We start from the raw sequence: 19,382 nt of genomic DNA, 5'->3' as shown, positions 1-19,382 counted from the left end.
ATGCTTAATGTTATAATATAATAAAAAAAAATCTATTATTGCAAATGATTTCTTGATGAAGCAAACTATAGAGTTCATTTCAATAAAGGCGAAGATGGTAAGCCTAGTCCGATTTATAAATATTTGTTTTATTATGACTAAAAAAAAACAGAGTTGTATCGTAAAAACAAAAAAATTTTGTTTTGGACGAATCATGAGCGCCTATATCACATCTATTGCAACAGTAAGAAGACTTATGTTATTCGAAGATTTGTGTACATATAAAATAACTAATAACGTCATAAATATTAAAATTTTTTCGTGGTAAGATCAGTATTTCATTAAGTATATGTATATCTGTCACCATTTTTCAGTAGCAACAGTCAGTAATACCTTGATATTAATCATGTTTCGTTATTTAGTAGACGAAAGAAATAAGCGTGACAAAATTTTGAAAGTGCATCTTTACAAGCCACATACGGAATGTAAAACATAACATACTCTGCGATGATTGCTATAAATTTGTCACATTTTTAAATCGTTTCTTAAGATTGGAAATCACCATCATCAATAAAAAAGGAAACATTCTTTTGGCAGAGGTTTTCCAGGAGCTCTAAGATGGTAAATTTGGCGCGTGAAGAGATTCTCCTATTATTTGATGTTGATGGCACTTTAACTGAACCACGAAGTATAGTAGAATCAGAATTTGAGGAATTTCTCTACGGACACGTAAAACCACGAGTCACCATAGGTATAGTAGGTGGATCAGATTTGGAAAAAATGTTCGAACAATTAAATGGTCGAAAAATTTTGAGAGAATTTGATTTAATATTTCCCGAAAACGGACTGGTACAAATTGATAAAGGGCGAGAAGTGGGAAAACAGAATATCGTCAATCATTTGGGCGATGTCGTATTGCAAAAGTTTATCAATTTTGTCTTGCGTTATTTATCAGAGTTGGAATTGCCATTCAAGAGGGGTACGTTTGTGGAATTTCGTAATGGCATGATGAATATATGTCCTATAGGAAGACAATGTTCTCGTGAAGAACGGAACTTATTTGCCGTATTTGATAAAGAGCACCAAGTGCGAAGTAAAATGATTCAAGTGTTGCAAAGAGAATTTGCTGACATAGATTTAACTTATACCATAGGTGGCCAAATAAGTTTTGATGTCTTTCCTAAAGGTTGGGATAAAACCTATTCTTTGCGTTATATAGAGGCAAATTACAAATTCAAAGAAATACATTTCTTTGGTGATAAAACTGAACCCGGTGGCAACGACTATGAAATATATACGGATTCGCGTACTATATCGCATAAAGTTGGGAGTCCTTCAGATACCAAAAAAATTGTTACAGACTTATTGCAATTGACTTAGGTCAAGTTTTCATATAGTAACATTTATCTATTGCTAAGAATAAAGATGTTTAAAAATAAAGTGCGAGCTTCTAAATATTTGCATTTCCTGGTTTTTTATTCTGTCTCCATTTCAGATTCACTTTTTGTTTCTTCCCCACTGTCCTCGCCATCATCTTCGCCATCTGAATCACTACTTTCACTATCGACCCAGTCGTGGACATTCATATTATTCGGTATTATTGCCTTCCATTCTATGGGTTTATGCAAATTTAGAGCATATAAGTCGTTGAAAGTATATTGTTTACTGTCTTCCTCAAACAAACCGCCATATACATACAGTACGCCTTTACATACACATAAACCGGCATTCATGCGGGGTGAAGGTAGTGAGTCTGACTTGTAGTTTGGGAAGAAACTAGGCATTTCGAGTGAAGTAGAAGCGGAAACGCCGGGGCCAGCTACTCTTACTGTAAAAGTACCGTCGGTTGTCGTGGCAGAAGTTGCGTTTACAGCCTTGGGTAGCGTTTCGTGTAAACACATATTTGGGTGTTTGCTTGGAATTTTTTTTTTCTTAAAGATGTCTATTAAATGACAGGTTAAAGAGTTTAAGTCTAGGCCCAACAAATCGTCCCCGAACTGGCCATGCAAATCCTCCTCATTCTCATCCACGTCCATAACACCACCAAAACTATACACCATAGCATTTGGGGCTGAAGTGCACGATACGCCACTTAGGGGAAGAGGTTTATATCCATTAGATTTCGCGGCAATCCACTTGTATTTAGTAGAATCTTGTTCGCTCTCTAAAAAAAAAAAAAATGTTATTTTAAAGGCGTATTATGGAAACGCGGCTCTTACTATTAGGTATTAAGAAATACATATCGGTATGTGTAATGCCACGGTCGACATCTTTTTTTATTTTTGCTTTTGAATAACCACCCCAAACGAGTATGTTGCCGTCAGGAGTAGAAGCCATACAACATCCAGAACGTGGGGACGGTATTACAGGTCCTTCAATATGTATTTGTAACCAGGTATACGATTCCAAAGAAAATATGTGGACGTCATTAAAGTAATTGTAAGACTGATTGTTGTCATAAAAACCACCAAATACAAATAACTTCTTTTTAAAAACAATCATGCGATGACCGCTGCGGGCACTTGGTCCATTGGAGGTAGTTATTTTTTCCCACTTACGCGTTTTTAAACTCATCATCCATAAGTCTTTATAATGATAGAATTGTAACTGAGAGGGGCTTGCGTATTCGCCACCAAACAACTAAAATAAAACCAAAGATAATTAAATCGTATATCTCGTGTAACTTTAATATGCAGTTAAACATACCCACAATTGGCCACAGTTAGTGGCCACAGCGACCATCTGATGGCCACTACGCGGCGCTGGTCCGGGAGGAGAACGTATTTGCTTCCATTCATTTTTATTGATATTATAAAAAAACAAATCATTATAGACGCAGACACGCTGGCCATTGTAAAATTCGCCGCCAAATAGTATGAGTTCTTCTTTTTCTGGATGTGCTACCAAAGTGAAATTGCTGCGTGGTGTAGGCGGGGTGGCACAAATTTCTTCCGAAAGTATTTTAATGCGAGCTTCTTCTTCTTCTAATCTACCAATTACCTCAACTATATCAGTCTATCCAAAAAGTTCAAGTCAAGTTTTCAGTTATTTCAGAAAGCTCGGACGATAAAATAAAAGTTCTTTACCTCTTCTAACTTCTTCAACATTTTTTTTTGCTTAGCAGCTAATTTCTTATCCGTTTTCATGGCAGTTTTTTCGGCTCCTTTGCCTTTTTTCTTATTCTTATTTTTTTTCCCCATTTTATAAAAAGGAACTGGCCGTACGAATTTGTTTGAAAGGTCAAAATTAATTAAATTAAAGTGCTATCACAGGCTACACGTGTAATTAATTCTCCTCTTCTTCTTCTGTTAATCAGCAAATTAACAACCGAAAATTCGCTGGGATGTGTATAAAAAAGTTCAATGTGAACACAGCGTTCGTTGTTTGAGTCTTAGTAAAGTTTTGATTAGATGGGGATAGGGATGGGGGTATATGGTGTTATTATTTATATATTTTAGTGATCATTTGTTTTTTTTTTTTTTTGTTGGATATGGATTAGGCCTGTATGATTCAGTTTAGACCCATAATCCAGTAACGCAAAAAGATAATCATTGATGATATTTTTATATGTTTTCGAAACCTAAAATGAGCGCTCTATTTTTTTTTTTCAAGTCATACTTATGCTTGTTAAACATGTGAAGTTCTGCTCCGCAGTTGTTTCCATAAGCCTCCGCAATGCACTGTACAATCGAAATTCCGGCTAAAAATGCCGGAAAAGAAAAAAGTATAGCCGATCTGTTTTTATGAGCAAAATTATGATTATAGAAGATTAGAAAGAGAAATCAGGTGATTTGATAAAGGCAGTCAGCTGCGTAAGATGCGTAGAGTTTCTAGCACCAAAAACTTCAAATAAATTGTTGTATAGGCTAAATATACTGAAAGATTGTCTAAGGATGTCAAACCTCCTGCACTCAAAAATTAGATGTTCGGCAGACTCAGTAATGTTACATTCTTCACAATTGTCAGTGGAAGAGACTTTAAACATTTTGAAGTATATCTTGTCATAAGAGTGATTACTCATAAGTCTGTGAAGTATTGTAAATTCCCATGTTGTAAATTTTCCTTTAGATAAAAGTTTGGTTGTCAAAGAAGGGTAAATTGTGTAAAGAAGCCGGTTACTTTTTTTTCTATCTAAAACATGATACTCATCTTTCAATTCTTCTACAATAACTTTTTGGATAAGCAGGAGAGCCTCGGTGGTAGGATAGTTAATGGACAAAACCGTGCCATCAAACTGTGCTTCACGTGCAAAGAAATCTGCTCTTTCATTGATACCAAAACCCCTGGTCCAGATTAGGTGGCATTCTTCGATGCTTGGGTCCTTTAAAAGGTTGTAAATTTCAAAAACGTACATGTTGTAAGGATCCTTATTCCTGATTAGCATCAGAGCAGATTTGCTGTCAGAAAAACATGCAAATTGTCTACATTTGTTATCAATTGCAAAGAGGATTGTCTATCTGATGGCCAGAAGTTCAATGAAGGTGGATGATAACTCTTGCAGAACTTTGAATTTTCCTAAAAGTAAATTTTATACTCTATAACTGAGAAGCTGGAAATGTCCGGATTTATTGATGCATCCGTTGCGTATATTTTGAAATTATTTTTAATAAGGAATTGAGTTTTTTCCGACATACAGTCCGAAGATAAAAACTTGATCGATTTTTTATGATTTCGTGATCGAATCAAGTATGTTTAATTCCAAGACCCACTTTTTGTAAATAATACTATTCTAAGAGGGTATTGTGTTAACTTTATTGAAAATGTTGCTGAATTTTTTGTAACAGCTGATACTGAAGACATTATGTTTGGAGACGACTTTATCAAAAAAAGCAGATTTGAAAATTTTTACCTTGAGAAGTTCTTTTGCAGTTAAGAGGAATATTCTTTTTGCTACAGGATGTTCATACGAAATGGAACGTAAGATTGATATTGGTATGGAGGGGGACAGACCACTGCAGCCTGTGAGAATTGAATGTTGGAAGGTTTGTATTTTTTTAATTGTTTATGCAGAGGAATTGCACGATGTGGACTATGAATATTCAATTTTCGAACGGACAATAGATTTTTAGACATTTGAAGCTTTCTTTGGTGGGAGTTCATTTTATAAATTGGTTAAAAGTTGAGTTGATTATTCAACCTAGAAATTTGATGGAGGAAGATCGTTTGATTTTTGTGCCGTTAACTGTGATGTTGCAAATTTTTTTAGAGCCCCTAGCAAAACGAATGACTTTTGATTTTTCAGGATTGAAAAATAAATTTAAATCCGCGCAATCTTTGTAGAAACGATTGGATTTGATATTAAGATTATAAACTGCTTCTACTAACGATTTTCCAGCAGAAATAATTAAGAAATTATCAACATATTGAAATAAATGGCTTTTATTGTCCTGTAATCGATGTAAACACGCTGTGTATAGATTAAAAAGTAGTGGACTGAGACAGCTATTTTGAGGTAGACCTCCACAAACTTCAACTGAATTTGAGCCCATCACAAGAGAAGAAAGGACATTTAGAATCCACAGTCTACAGTGGGACGGTATTTTAAAATCAGTTAGAATTTGACCTAATTTCCCTAGATCAAGGCAGTCATACGCTTTATTGATGTCTACACTAAACTTAACTACCTGGTTACCATTCGCTTTCTCACTTGCTACGGTGGAAAGAACCTTATTAACGCAAAGACTGGTGGAAATGTGTTTCTGATAAGCATAGGACCTAGAGGGGAGCAGTTGTGAGTTGTGCAGAAATTTAGTGAGTCTTTCGTTGATCATTTGATTTGCAATTTCGAAAAGTACAGACAGGAGGGATATAGGTCTGAAATTTGTGTAGTTTTCAAGATCTTTTCCAGCTTTAGGAATGGGTACAATTATAATTGTACGCCAACCTGTAGGAAAAGAGTTAGTCATCCAGTCATCATTTATCGCAGATAGCAGAGCTAAGAGGCTTGAAGCGGAAATAATCTTTTCCATTTCGTATTTAGTGCCATCATGACACGCTGCTGTAGATTTCTTTTCTGATTTAAGTATATGTAAAAGTTCTTCCAATGAAAATGCAGAGATGTCTTTCACTTGCAAGTTAAGCGAAAGAATATTTAGAGCATTTGTTGTGGCAACCTGGGCTTTCAGCCATTCTAGGTAAAGTTTGTCATTTTCGTCATTCCAAATGGGGTGTTTATATTTCCTTTTTGTAATGCGATGTCCATTCAAAAATTTCCAAAAAGGTATTGTGTTGCCCTTTGTACAAAGCTCTTCGATCATTTGAGCACGGTGACTTCTCTTGGCTTTTTTAACCGTTTTTTTCCATTCTTTTGGGGATAGCTTAAATTCATCGAAATTAGATAAGTTGGGGTATTTAGCAAATTTTTGTTTTGCTGCTTATAATTTGCGAAGGCATATTGTGAGCAATCCATTCCACCAAGGTTCCGGTGAGTAAGAACCGCAGATTTGTGTATTAGATTTTACATTATTAATTTCATGCTGAAATGAATTCTGAATGGACTCAATGTGAGGCTCAAGATTTATATGCAAGATTATTTTAATTTTTTTTCTGCAAAATAAAATCAATTATCTTAAATGAAGATAAGAAATTTGCGCTAAAAAGTGGTAGGTTCATAAATTGCTTAGATGTCTTAATGAAATAATTTAAAAAAGAAAAGGTTGCGACGTAAGCTGCGTGAAAAAATTGGCGAGTAAACGAAATCTTGCTTCTAGAGGCATAACATTTGCCATCTGTTCCAACCTTACTGTATGTGTAGGAATCATGCTACTGAGAGCTAGAAGAAGTAATTTTCAATAGATTCTGCATAATTTCAGAAGGTCCTTCGTTGGGATATTCAATAAGAGTGAGCAAGCCTATCTTAATTTTGGTGTGATTAATCCAAAATAAAGTTTAATCATGCAAGAGAAGTCAGAGCCCCAAGAAATACCACAAATGGATTTAAATACATTAATGAGCTGAAAACATTGTTTGGCAGTTTTGTCAATGTGAGCTGCTGGGGAAAGTTTCGAGTGTAGGACAAAGCCTAAAAAGTCGTAAGTTTTAACAAACCGGATAGAAGAACCATAGATGAGCAGAGAAGTAACAAGAGGGTCTTTTCTTTTTTTGGAAAAGACCAATAAAGATGTTGTTTTGGGCAGATTTGTAACGTCTGAAACCAAATTGAAGATTGCTGAGGAAATGTTTGGACCCGAGATTCCATTTTAGATGTGAGTATAACACTTTCTCGAAAAATTTTCTAAAGGAGGAAAGTAGGGCAATATATCTGTATTAATTAAGATCATCTGGCGAGTCATTCTTTTTTCTAAAGTGAAGATTAGGAAGCTGTACCAGGAACAGGGTACATAGCCGGTAGTTAGAATATTATTAAATTTGTTTTCAATATTCAACATTTTGAGGTGATTGTTACGAATACCATCTAAGCCCGGAGCTGAATCTTTTGAGAGATTAATGACTTTATCGAGCTCAGAGAGACATATGCCGTTTAAGAAGAAATTTTCATGTTGTAAGGGAGGATACCTCTGAAAATTCTGACAGTGCGCCAAAGATCTGAGATCGATATCTCACTATTGACATTTTTACAAAATTGTTTCCAATCTTTATGTTTTTCCAGATTGAGAGTATAAGTATATTCTCTTCTAATATCGGAAAAAATTTTAAATTTACTCTAGAAGGAGATCTTTTGCATTTATTTATAGCGAGCCTAAGTTTAAGTCGATTACTTGCGGTATTTCACCAATTAATAGAAGGGTAGGCATTTTTAGAAGACATTCGGTTCAGAGCATCAGTGAAAGACCTTAAGAATCTATCAAAAAAACAACCTGAAGAGTCTCTGGTTTCGATGGTATTTGAAATGTTACGGATAGTATTGCTAAGTAAACAAGCTTTGATATACTTTAGAACATGGGTATGTGTGCGGCCGCGGGTAATAGGGTGCAAATGAAGATCAATTTCGATTAGATATTGAGAACTACCTAAGATGTCGTTAAAGAACGTTACTCAGAGAACTTGGTTTAGGTGTACAGATCCAAAGATCTATGCAAGAAGAGACGGAACCAAAATGAGTAGGATCACCATTATCTAGTAAGACTAGGTTGCTGCTTTCAAAAAAATCTTGAAATCGTGTCTTGAATTGGAGAAGCGACTACTCCCACAAACGTGAGCATTAAAAACGCCACACATTAATGCAGATATAACAAATCTGAATGAAAATAACCTGTTAATTTTAGAATCAGAACCATTACAATTAGGCGGAATATAACAACTAATGATCAGGAGTTCCCCAAAGGAAGTGTGAATGATGCAGCTGCACGCCTCGATAGGTACACAATTTGCAAAATTAGAAGTGTGAAAGAATAAAAGCTTATTCGATATAAGGATCGCCACACCACCACCATGAGAAGATTTGGATACGATGAAATCTAACTACGTTATAACTATTAATAGAAAAAGAATAGTGAGGTTTAAAAAAAGTTTCAGAAAGATAGGCCACGGAGATGTTCTTACAATGAATGTATTGTTTAAGCTGTTTTGATTTTTTGCGGATGCTAGTACAATTAAGTTGAGTTATTTTCATTATTGATTGAGAGGGAATGGGAGTACGAACCTGAAGGGGATCGTCGGCTTAGATTACTTATGTGAAGGTCGCGAGATAAGCGTGTGGTGGAGTTAATAGTAGAGAAATTGAAAAATTTGGATTATTTGGGTATGCGTAAGGATTCTGACAAAAAGAGTAGACTTGTGGTTTGAGACGTTCTGCTGCGTCTTTTTGCGATTTGGAAATTTTCTTATGTGTTGCACAAGTTTTGGAATTAGAAAGGTGATCATCCTTGCAATTAATGCATTTTTTAGAATTATGAGGGCAATTTGCGGAGCAATCATGGCTTGTGTTCTAAATAGGGCATAATGGCTTTTATCGTGAGCACACCTTATCAGTGTGCCTGAAACGTCAATATTTACGGCATTTTAATGTCGACTCAACATATGGTTTAACTAGGAAGTTAATGCCATTCAAACAGATGTGAGAAGGCAAACCTTCCCGGAAAAACTCAAACGGACTATGTCCAACGGCGCACGAAAGATAGAGGAATGTTCGCATTTATAGTATCGAATAACTTCTTTAACTTTGCAGAAGTGAGATAGTGGCAAGAATTTAAGCAGATTTTTGGGATATGCATTTGAGTGAAGTACAACTTCAGTAAAATCAAAGAAATCGGACATACACGTTATAGATGTTGTTAAGTGAAGTATTGGCGGCAATAGAATTTGCCGTAGCCGTATTGGAAGAGATCGATTTAATTTTTTTTTCTTGGTATAAGTTTCGACTAAGTTCCATTAGTGGCAAAACATTTTTTCTGGACTGGACAAATACACTATGCTTTTTTCTAGTGTTGGCATAAGATCTGGCCGTGGGGATTTTGATGCCCCCACTTTCGAGGGTGTTTCGCAGATTGGGCTTTGTAGAATTAGTTATGAAATGGAATGGATTCAGAGTGTGTAGTGATGGCTTTCGAGTGAGATGAATGCGATGTTTGCCTTTTTCGGGTGTTTCAATTGTCTTTTTTATTTGGATATAACGCACTTTTTGTATCAGCTACGTTACTTGTTTTGTTTTTGCTTTCCCTTTTGAAATGACTTCGTACTGAATTTTAAATTGCAATTATCGATGAGTTATTATTAAGATGTTACTTTTGCACATTTTCACAGGTTTTTTTTTTTATCACCGTTCAGCGTAATATTTATGACAACCGTCAATCATCAAATAAGGATTCTTCTTTCTGATCAGAGAAAAAACTAATTTAATAAAAATTTAATTTGTTTTAATTATTTATTTTTTTACAGAGAACAAATTCTATGACAAGGGTTCTAATAAAGGAAACGTCTGTTAGTAATATCATTGCAATGAAGCGTTGCAATTACAATTTTTGGATTTTTTATCGTTGCTACTTTGCTTTCCTTTTCATATCTGGATTTTATGGAATAAATATATCCATTATTTAATTAATTTTCTTTTTTTATATACAAGAATTATAAAACCATTAAACTCACCAAAGATAAGATTAGACATTGTCTTGCAATTTCGTTTGTAATAAGATCTCAAGTCAAGGCGACGATAGCAATGTGGACAAAATCTATGAGCTCCTTCTGTCATGCAACTTAACACCCTTCGGTCTCACAAGGGATTAACCTTTTGTACCATGACGGGTTAACCAGTGGAGATTATTGTGCTCACGTTAGCATTATTTCCTGACGTTTGTGTAGGCATATCTTACATAAACGCAATATAAGCATATTTTATGAATAAGCATATTTATCTAGAACTAAGTTTATATAAATGTTCAAATACCTAATTTCGGCAAATGCAGTTCCAATTTGTCGCACCGAAGAGCAGTTGTCATTCTTATCAATAGAAATGCTTCAATTAACTTACAACACCAAATAAATTTTTTTAGCACGAAGAAATTCGTTCGCTTAACTTGCATCGTACATCATGAAATCATATATATATTGAAATATGAGATGATTGTTGGTGTTTATCAACAGTTGAGTATATAATTGTATGTATCATTACAATCATTCGCGATGCAAACGTATGCAAATTATGTACGGAGGAATTTAACGATTTTTTCTCTTTCGAGACAAAAGTTTTCTTCATATCAAACGTATGAAATTGAGTAATTTCCTTTGATTTGTAACATAAAATTTCAAAAAGGAGGTTACAACTTTGCTCTAACAATTTTTATATCCTTCACCGAAGTATAAGAGCTACGTTAATTTTGTCAAAACTTGCAAAGTCCGGTAGGAAGCTTCAGAGACCTAACAGCATTCTCCTGTCCGCAAAAATGGAGCTAACGATTTCAAATTGGGCATTAGAAAGGGATGCACGTAGATTGGTATTTAAAAACGGCCAAATCAGTCGAAAACCCCCCCTATAGTAAATGAAGTGAGAACACCTCTGTTTTTCAAAAGCAATAAAAGATTCATAATTTAAAAAATCATAAACTATAGCAGATAAATATACAAACATTACAACGTACGTTCTGCGAGTGATGCTGTAGTACCTGGGGGAAAATGGAGAAATGTAATATCACCTGCTCAATATTATAGGTAATCAAGGTATAATTTTTTTGAATACCTTAGTAACGTCTGCTCAACTATGTAGCCTCTGAAACAAACATTATTCCGTTCGCAAAAATGAAGATACCGCCTACAAATTGCAAGAGCTTGAAAAAGGCCTAAAGAGGTCAAAGAACACGCATATAACGCCCACATGACTACACAGTTAAAACTGAGACATCTTTGCTTTCCGTGTCTCTTTTTCGTTGCTGTTAAACACAAAATTATTATACAAAAAAAGAAAATGCTCACTCAATATTATGGAGTACGCAAACTTATGTTTTTCCTTTTTTCAATCTTTCATAGGATAACCGCCGCAATCGAATACAATTTGCTTAGTTGTTTTCATTTAAACTTGGGCTATTTACGTGCCATTGGCTGTGTATAAGTACATGCGATGTACGACCGATATACTCAATGAATGGATATCTTCGCTTAATCTTGCAATATCAGCGTTGGACTAATTATACATAAATTTGGTAATTATGGATGAGGAGAAAGACCATTAGTAATTATGAAGGGATCTTTTGCTTTCCACGCAATTATTCCTTTTTGACTATGTAACTACGTTGTTTAAGAAGCTTTATAACTCATAATTTCTTTGTGCAATTTTCTGTGCTTTATAACACCTTTGAAGCAAATATAATTTTTGTAACATTCGGAATGTTACGATTCAAATACCGGGTTGTGGTTCATAACTAGAAAATTATATGTTTTCTCTTTGGTTCATACATACGGTTACACCATTGTTGAGTTTACATGACTGTTTACAATTTTTCAGAATGAAGAATAATTCGATGCAGAGTGTGTTGCAAGTTGGATTTGAGAATAACTGATCGTTCTTATTTAAAAAACTCACTTATTTCTTTTGATATTAACACCGATTAATTTTATTCTATATTATAATTTTTATTAAAAAAAAAAATTATCTTTTTTTTTAAGGTAGGGAAACGGTAAGACATCTTCCTATTTTGAATCTGATTTGATTATAATGTAACGTATTTAATATACTCAGTTAATTTTACCATAACTAATTATAGCAAGCATGTTTATTTTTACCTAATTTATATTACCAATAAACAGTTATGTTTTATTATTAACTTAATCACTTACATATTTTATTGTTAGCGTAAGCATTTATTTGTAATTGGCCTTAATTTTAATTATTAGTAACATAAGCATTATTTGCAATTACATTATGGTATATAAAATATATTGTAAAAATCAAAGATTATAATTAAAATAATTCAACGAATGAAAATACGTGCTACTAAAGTTGATTATAAAATATAGTGACAATCATCATCGTAGTTATGATAATTAACTACATTGATTCACTTTGGAATTTCTTTCTATCCCAAAATCAAGTAAATCGCGTATGTAGCGAAACCTATTTTAGGCGTAGCGGGAATGCCTGGATGTCAAACAATGTAATATATTTTTATCTATTGTTGGCATGAATTTACTCCCTTCTACTAAAACTTCATTTTTTTTTTCATAATATATCATATATTTTTTCAAATATTTTATTAATAGTAAATATAAATGCGCAAGCGTAGTGCAAAAAATGCATTTTAAGTAAAATAAAAAAAAAAAAAATTTTTGTTGATTTAATTTAAGAATTACTTGGGTCAAGTTTGAAAAAAGCATATATTTTAAAATATAAGAATGCGTTACTGACACAGATTTTGGAATTTAAACAGATTATTTTTCCTTTTTTTTTTTTAGAATATTGGGCATTATTTATGGGAACTTTGGGGATTTGAAATTACTGCTGCTGGAGGAATTTTGCCGTCCACCGATAGACCAATTCGAGTCAAAACCACAAGCGGAATCGGAGTCTGAATCTGGTAAACCACTCACTCCATCCAAACCTAAAGACGATCGTAATTGATTTGGGGTGGTGGGCATACTACTATAGCCTGAGTTTAGATTTGTGCTTGATGTAGATGATATTGAATCTCTTGGCGAGTTTGTGGTCGTTGAGGATGCTAATGATGAAAGTTTTGTGGTTTTTTGGCTTTTCTTAATGCCCTTAGGTGGTGGCATTAGATTCTCATCTTTATTATCAATATCATGTGTACTATTAGCTTGGGTAATATTATCAGCTGACCCCCAGGACTTATGTAACATATCATGTTTCGTGGAATTAATAGGAACACTGGCCCTCGAGCCTAGCTTATTGCTGAACGATAACGGTGTCTTCGTAGTCATCATCGTTGCCGATTTTTTCATGTTCGCTTTCATCATCGGATGCAAATGATGCGAATTGCGCATCGAACCAACGTGAAGATGATGAGTGTGGTGATGGTGACGCTGATGGCGTTGGGGAAGATGATTGGTTGTATGCAATATTGCATTGCCATTGCCCACACCCAAGAAGTTGCTGAACGCTTCGGTCGTCTTCTTCACTCGCACATTCAAAGAGCCAATTCGTAGAAATCCCAAATCTTTTTCGACTAGAGAAACAAACAAAAATTAATTAAAAAGAAAAAATACAATATCTTGAGGCAAACGCTATAACAGTACGATAGTCGCTCTTCTCTCTGTTACCATTCAATTTTTCAAAATATGTTATAATACCGTTTGGTAAAATACAGATCGGTACCTAGGACTAGTAATAATAGCATGAACGTACCTGTAGGTTTTCTCTTTGCCTTGATTTCTGTAAAAATGAAAATAATTAAGAAAGAATTAAAAGAATTTTCAAAAGAAAAAATTTTAAAAGCAACGCAGAATAATGTGTTCTAATTAGGTGAAGCGATTTTTCAAGACTACATTTTTTGAAAATGGTAACAACGCTTACCCCATTGTTGTAAAACGAAAAAATAAAAAAAGGAAACCCAACAACTAAGAAGAGGAGTAAAAAATGCAAAATATCTACAGATAACCTTGTGAAAAGCAAGTATAGTTTTTTTTTTGTAGTTGTAAACATCTTTAGAAATATATATATCATGCATAAGATCATATTTTCACTTTTTTAATATATTAAACAATAAGGGAATGTTTTTTTTTCGAACAACTTAAGAGTGAATTGAAATAATAATTAAATTATGTAATAAAGTTTAAGGTAAAAATCAACAGAAAGTATTTGCGTAAGCAAACAATTAACAGCAGAGTATTCGCTGTTGTTTCCAAAATTCACTTGCCTTCATGTCCTACATCCATTGTCGATTAATTATTGACGCAAAACATTAATTGAAGATTAAAGTTGAAAGACGAAAAAATTAAACGTAGGAGATAGAAAAGCGAACATGAAAGTCACATTTATTTATCAGAATATCGATTAATATTGATAACATTCATTAATATTATAGAAGCAAAAAAAAAAAAAAAAAAATACCACACCTGCCATTCGTTGAAGTTTTAATGTTTCCTTATGGCCGTTGGTTAAATGTTTTCAGCCGAGATGCAGAATGTCTTAGATTAACAAACAATCACATGAATTTAATTTTTAATAATGGGGTAGATGCCGAATAAATTTCACGATCGGAGGGTCGTGGTTAAAGAACGTGGATCATCCACTGAGCAATCCACTTGCAGAAATATCCAAATTCATGTACATTTTCTTTATTATATTAATAGAAAGTGTAGTCTTTTTATAAGCTAGCGCGCAATTTTTTAAATTTATATTGTTTATGTTTTGTGAAATTTGCTGTCAAAACTTATTTTTCTCGGGTGTATGTGTTAACAACACATTCATTCTCGTATACGTGTTATAAACGTTTACAAATTTTTAAACAAATTTTTTGCTTTGCTTATTTTTGTTTTCAATTGTCAGTTGTATGACGTAGGGTTTTGCGCCTTCTATGATCATTAGCAATCCGTTCTGATAAGCGAATCATTGAATTATCAAGTGGCGAGAAAAAGTTGTAAATGAATCCTGAGAAATGAAAGTTCATTTTAAAACTTGCATTAAGGCATTTTCTTTTCCCATTTACATTGATAGCCCAAATAAAAATGATAACAACATAGAGATATTAAGCGTGATTAAAAACAAACACGATTAGGACCACATTCCACGGTTTTTTAAAAATTTTGAGGGTTTTGAAAACTTAAACGTGAAATGCAGAAGTGCCGCTCTCATTGGAAAATATGCAAAAAGTTTAGCGATGGTGACTATATTCGTCATACCCAGAATATGTGTAATATCAAATTTTAGGCTCTAATGAAATATAACGTGCCGACATAATGACTTACACACATCCTAAAATTATAGCAAATTATTACAGCAAATTCACATTCAAATTTGACGGGGAAATCCGACAAGGACGGATGGACGGGTCAATATTATTATTCGTTATAATTTTGCACTTTTTGCCCTGACGTATATAATCCTCATCGACAATTAACTGATTAAGCACTGAGCAGTGAGTGGGCTTAACTAGTTTACCCAAGAAAAAAAAATACATGTAATTGCAAAAAACAGATAAGAAATTTGAAATATTAAATTTTATCAAGGTTATTCATATGTTAATTCATTATTTATTAAAGCAATTCTGCAGTAAATTTCGCTTAACTGCTAACAAATATTTTCAGTTTAGATGATGGTACTGCCCTGAAGTTATTCTTAAGTTTATTCACTGTTTTTCTTTTTTTTGTAAAGTAAAAAATTTTAACAGTGTTTTTAAAAATCTAACACCACGTAGAAATGAGTATATAAAAAAAAGGAAGAAAAAAAAAAAACAAAGGAAAATATAATAATAATAGTGATCGCTTGATAAGTAAATAATTTCAAGATATTTAGCTAATGGAATAACGAAAAAAAAATTTAAATTAAAAATGCTGTAAAATGTAAGTAAAATCATGCATAACTGATAAAATCAAAAAATAGATAAAAAGGCAAACAACTGAAAAATAATAATAATACAAATATTAATAAAAAAGTATATATTAATTATGTACAAAACTGGATGAAATATTTTCGAATATGCAAATATAGTACAATAATAATAATAAGGTATTGAACTTCTATAAATTGTGATATAAAAAATTTTTTAGCATAAAAATGAGCAGAAATTAATTAAATAAATTAATTATTCCGTCACTGGTTAATTAGTAACGTTAGGGCATTGATTACGATTGGAGGCGGTAGCAGCACGAATCGTTTTACGTAAAAAGCTCTCTTTACGACGTGACATACTTGTACCAGGAGTACCACCATTACGTGCATCTTTTGACGGTATATTACCGAGTTCCGGTGAACTATTGGGGGGTGAAATCTTATGTGGCAGTAAATCCTTTTCACTGCCAGCTAAATACGGCACTGATTTTTTGGGTGATTTTTTTACACGAAACATCGTTGTTGAGGTGGCCATAAGCGACTGTGTGCGTGTAAGAGAACTGTTTGTACTTAATTGGGAGCGTTTTCTATCGTGCGTTAAAGTGCTACCCACTGTACCGCCCCCAATATATCTACTATTATTGACTGACAGATTCCGCATATTAGGTGGTAATTCAAAGTGGTAGTTGTTGTTAAGGCTGTTGAGTAGAAATTTTGCACAATACTCACTGCTGTACGTCGAAGCAGAAACACTAGTTTGCTGTTTGCTGTAATCCAAAGCTTTATTACCGGCCCAATCTAAAAGATCACGGTTGGCTTCTGTAATATGTAAAAAAAAAAAGAGAATCAGATAACTTAGATCAGCAGACACAAGAAGTAGAGCTAAAGAAAAAAAAGAGAGGTAATGATGGGTTTTCCTTCCATATTTTGTTAACTTTGAGACGGATTGTTCTATATTAATTCCCTTGACAAGCCCGTGTTAAATAGCTACATAATGTAATAGGAGTATATAATATAAGCTAACAAAGAATGAATGAGAGATTTGCGTTTATAAAACAAGGCAAGCGTATGTGTTTAATTGATTTGAATGTAAGTAAAAGAAGCTAAGGGGTGAAGCGAGAAAACAAAAGAGATAGAGAAGGAAACAAAAACACATATTTTTAAGCTTCAAGTTTCCAAGATTTGTATCAAATAGTTGGGTTTGGGTGAGGTCTTTCAATCGTTTCATATTAAAGAAATATGCTACTGAACTTCTCTAAATTGCAGTTAAACCTTTTTGGATAGACTTAATAAAGCCAGCACAGCACAGTTTCATTTACTCTCTCTTTAAAATACCCTTATACCGCTATTGGTGTAAGGTATAAACGAAATTCTTTTTAAGAGTTTATCAGCAGGTTATCAAAATGATTATGAAAATATATTATTTCAGAAAATAGCAGCAGTTAATGATCGTAGTTGATTTGATAGTCCTCAAAAAGGTAATAACGCAGCAATGCCATGTTATTCATTGAAGTGTTGAAATTTTTTCGAATAATTTTGAATTCCTTCTTTGTGCCTTCTTTTTCAGACAACACTCTTTGATATTTGCATCGCTTTCGCTGATATTATTTTACTGAAAAGGGCGAAATCAGAATTCTTTTTGTATATTTTTATCTTTATTTTTAGCCTAAATTGAATTTGAAGAAATAAAAGATAAAAACAAAGTAAGAATGCAATATTTCGAGGGAAAAGCCGTTATAAATAATACAATCATAAAAAGTACAAATTTTTGACAATATATATGCAGGTCACGTTGGTTACTATTTTAATATTTCTCAAAAAGTTCTTGCATTTGTTTTGATTGCAAAATGCTATTTACTCTACATCGTACAACTACTGCATAGCATACGATCATATGTTCTACTTTCCAAAGAAATGAGTTACCCGTATCAAATAAATTATGTGCAAAGACTTGATTTTGCAATTAATTCTGCACCGATTACTGAAAAGTGAACCCTTATTCTTTTACAGGTTTCAGCAAAGCATAGTTTGCATAGTTGCATAGTTTTTAATATATATGTAAAGTTAACAACAAAGAGGATTTTCATTATTTGTGGAGATGTATTGATCACCAGCGAGTGTCAATATTGGCTGAGAATGTTTGCTGCTGATGATTATAATATTTTGCAGAGGCCTCGAAGAAGATTATCAGTTGGATTGGATAATGACATCCCAAAATCTCTCCTGGGGGCTGATCAAAAACTAAGAGAACAAGAATTACCAGGAAGCCTTCAGTCCACATAACCAACTATACAAACACACCTGCACGAAATTGGAAAGAGTATATATGCGTGGACACCGTATCAATTATATGAGACATGAACAAGAATATTCGCACTTAATTCCCATCTAGATTTCGTAGAGATACATTTCTTAGAAGACTCGTTGCTGAACATGATAAATGGATTTTTTATGAAAACATAAAGTGTTCCATGCAATGATTTTTTGCAAAATCAATTCCTAGCACTTTGAGTCAAATTTTGCTGCACACATCCTGTATTTACGTAATGGGGGATGTTGAAAATTTGCAGAAAAGATGCCCAATTATCCTTGATAATGATGAATAATAATATAACAGATTAAGAAATAAAAAACTTCCATCAAGGACAAGGTTTGTTGTACATTTCAAAATAATTGATTACTTATGAGCTGCAACTATTATTATAAACGAAGTAAAAATTGAGATTGGTAGTGTTATTGGATTATAATTATATAGTAAATGAAAGAATTACTTACTGTAAGTGTTACATAATAAAGCAAATATATTGGCTCGATCGAATTGCATAGCTATGTGCAGAGGTGTGTAGCCCTAAGTAAAATTTTGAAAAGAGAAATTAACAATAATATTAAAATATAAATGTGAAATTTCAAGTTAGCAATAAAAACAATAAGCATTTTATGACATATTTTAAAAACGTTTGAAAAGCGTAACCGGCTCAGGCCAAACAACTTAACTTTATATATAGTTCTTTTATATTTAAATATGTACACATTTAAAGGCAACTAGGAGAGCGAAAGAAAGTGTCAATCAACATTGTTTTCCTGAAAAGTCAATTGAATTGCGTGATGCTTTTCAAAAAATGTTTTATTTGTTACGACAAATGTGTTGCCAATTTCAATTTTGTGTATATATCATATAAATGCTTGTACCTGTATGTGTGTGCGAGTTTATATATGTGTTTAAATGTAGCTATGTGTAGGTATTTATTTAAATTTGATTTTAAAATTTCACATTTGACAGCGTAAAGTGAAATGTTGAACATGAATGAAATTGAATTTTGAATTGAAATCGTATTGAGATACATGTGCGTGCGTTCATGAACGCATATGAAGAAGGCCCAACCCTTTTGCGATTTGTTATGGTTTTATTCACAAACGTGAACGCTTCGCAAATAGAACGGTTTTAATATTTGAGACAACATTATTTAAAGTGGTTTGCATTTCGAGTCACCATATGTTGCTCAGCTAG

General features: G+C 33.2%; 3 protein-coding genes across 5 annotated transcripts in view; 1 reads left to right on the top strand and 2 right to left on the bottom strand.

Moving 5' to 3' along the window:
* The first annotated feature begins 119 nt into the window (after nucleotides 1-119).
* LOC119637971 (phosphomannomutase) lies at nucleotides 120-1,455 on the top strand. The gene has a single exon (XM_038034455.1). It carries the CDS (start codon nucleotides 598-600, stop codon nucleotides 1,357-1,359), a length of 762 nt encoding a protein of 253 aa, XP_037890383.1. The 5' UTR covers nucleotides 120-597; the 3' UTR covers nucleotides 1,360-1,455.
* LOC119637970 (kelch domain-containing protein 4) lies at nucleotides 1,366-3,359 on the bottom strand. Its single transcript, XM_038034454.1, has 4 exons — nucleotides 3,066-3,359; nucleotides 2,686-2,994; nucleotides 2,199-2,619; nucleotides 1,366-2,143 (listed from the first exon to the last, which is right to left on the bottom strand). The coding sequence occupies exons 1-4, from the start codon at nucleotides 3,177-3,179 to the stop codon at nucleotides 1,455-1,457; spliced, it is 1,533 nt and encodes a 510-aa protein (XP_037890382.1). The 5' UTR covers nucleotides 3,180-3,359; the 3' UTR covers nucleotides 1,366-1,454.
* A 9,327-nt stretch (nucleotides 3,360-12,686) lies between these two features.
* Nucleotides 12,687-19,382, bottom strand: part of LOC119638010 (ankyrin repeat domain-containing protein SOWAHC) — a 127,889-nt gene continuing 121,193 nt past the window's right edge. For 2 of the 3 annotated variants that reach the window (XM_038034521.1, XM_038034525.1), the window contains 5 exons: nucleotides 18,650-18,722; nucleotides 16,604-16,693; nucleotides 14,241-14,249; nucleotides 13,730-13,756; nucleotides 12,687-13,550 (listed from right to left, as the gene is read on the bottom strand). In XM_038034521.1, the coding sequence (XP_037890449.1) occupies nucleotides 12,835-13,550; nucleotides 13,730-13,756; nucleotides 14,241-14,249; nucleotides 16,604-16,693; nucleotides 18,650-18,722 (915 nt within the window). In that variant the 3' untranslated portion in view covers nucleotides 12,687-12,834. The remainder of the gene's footprint in view (nucleotides 13,551-13,729; nucleotides 13,757-14,240; nucleotides 14,250-16,603; nucleotides 16,694-18,649; nucleotides 18,723-19,382) is intronic. The other variant, XM_038034524.1, reaches the window with a different exon arrangement.

The sequence above is a fragment of the Glossina fuscipes genome, unplaced genomic scaffold (assembly GCF_014805625.2).
Source record: "Glossina fuscipes isolate IAEA_lab_2018 unplaced genomic scaffold, Yale_Gfus_2 61, whole genome shotgun sequence".
In the NCBI taxonomy this organism is placed as follows: domain Eukaryota; kingdom Metazoa; phylum Arthropoda; class Insecta; order Diptera; family Glossinidae; genus Glossina; species Glossina fuscipes.
Note: the sequence above shows the minus strand (reverse complement) of the source record. Positions and strands in the feature narration are given on the sequence as shown.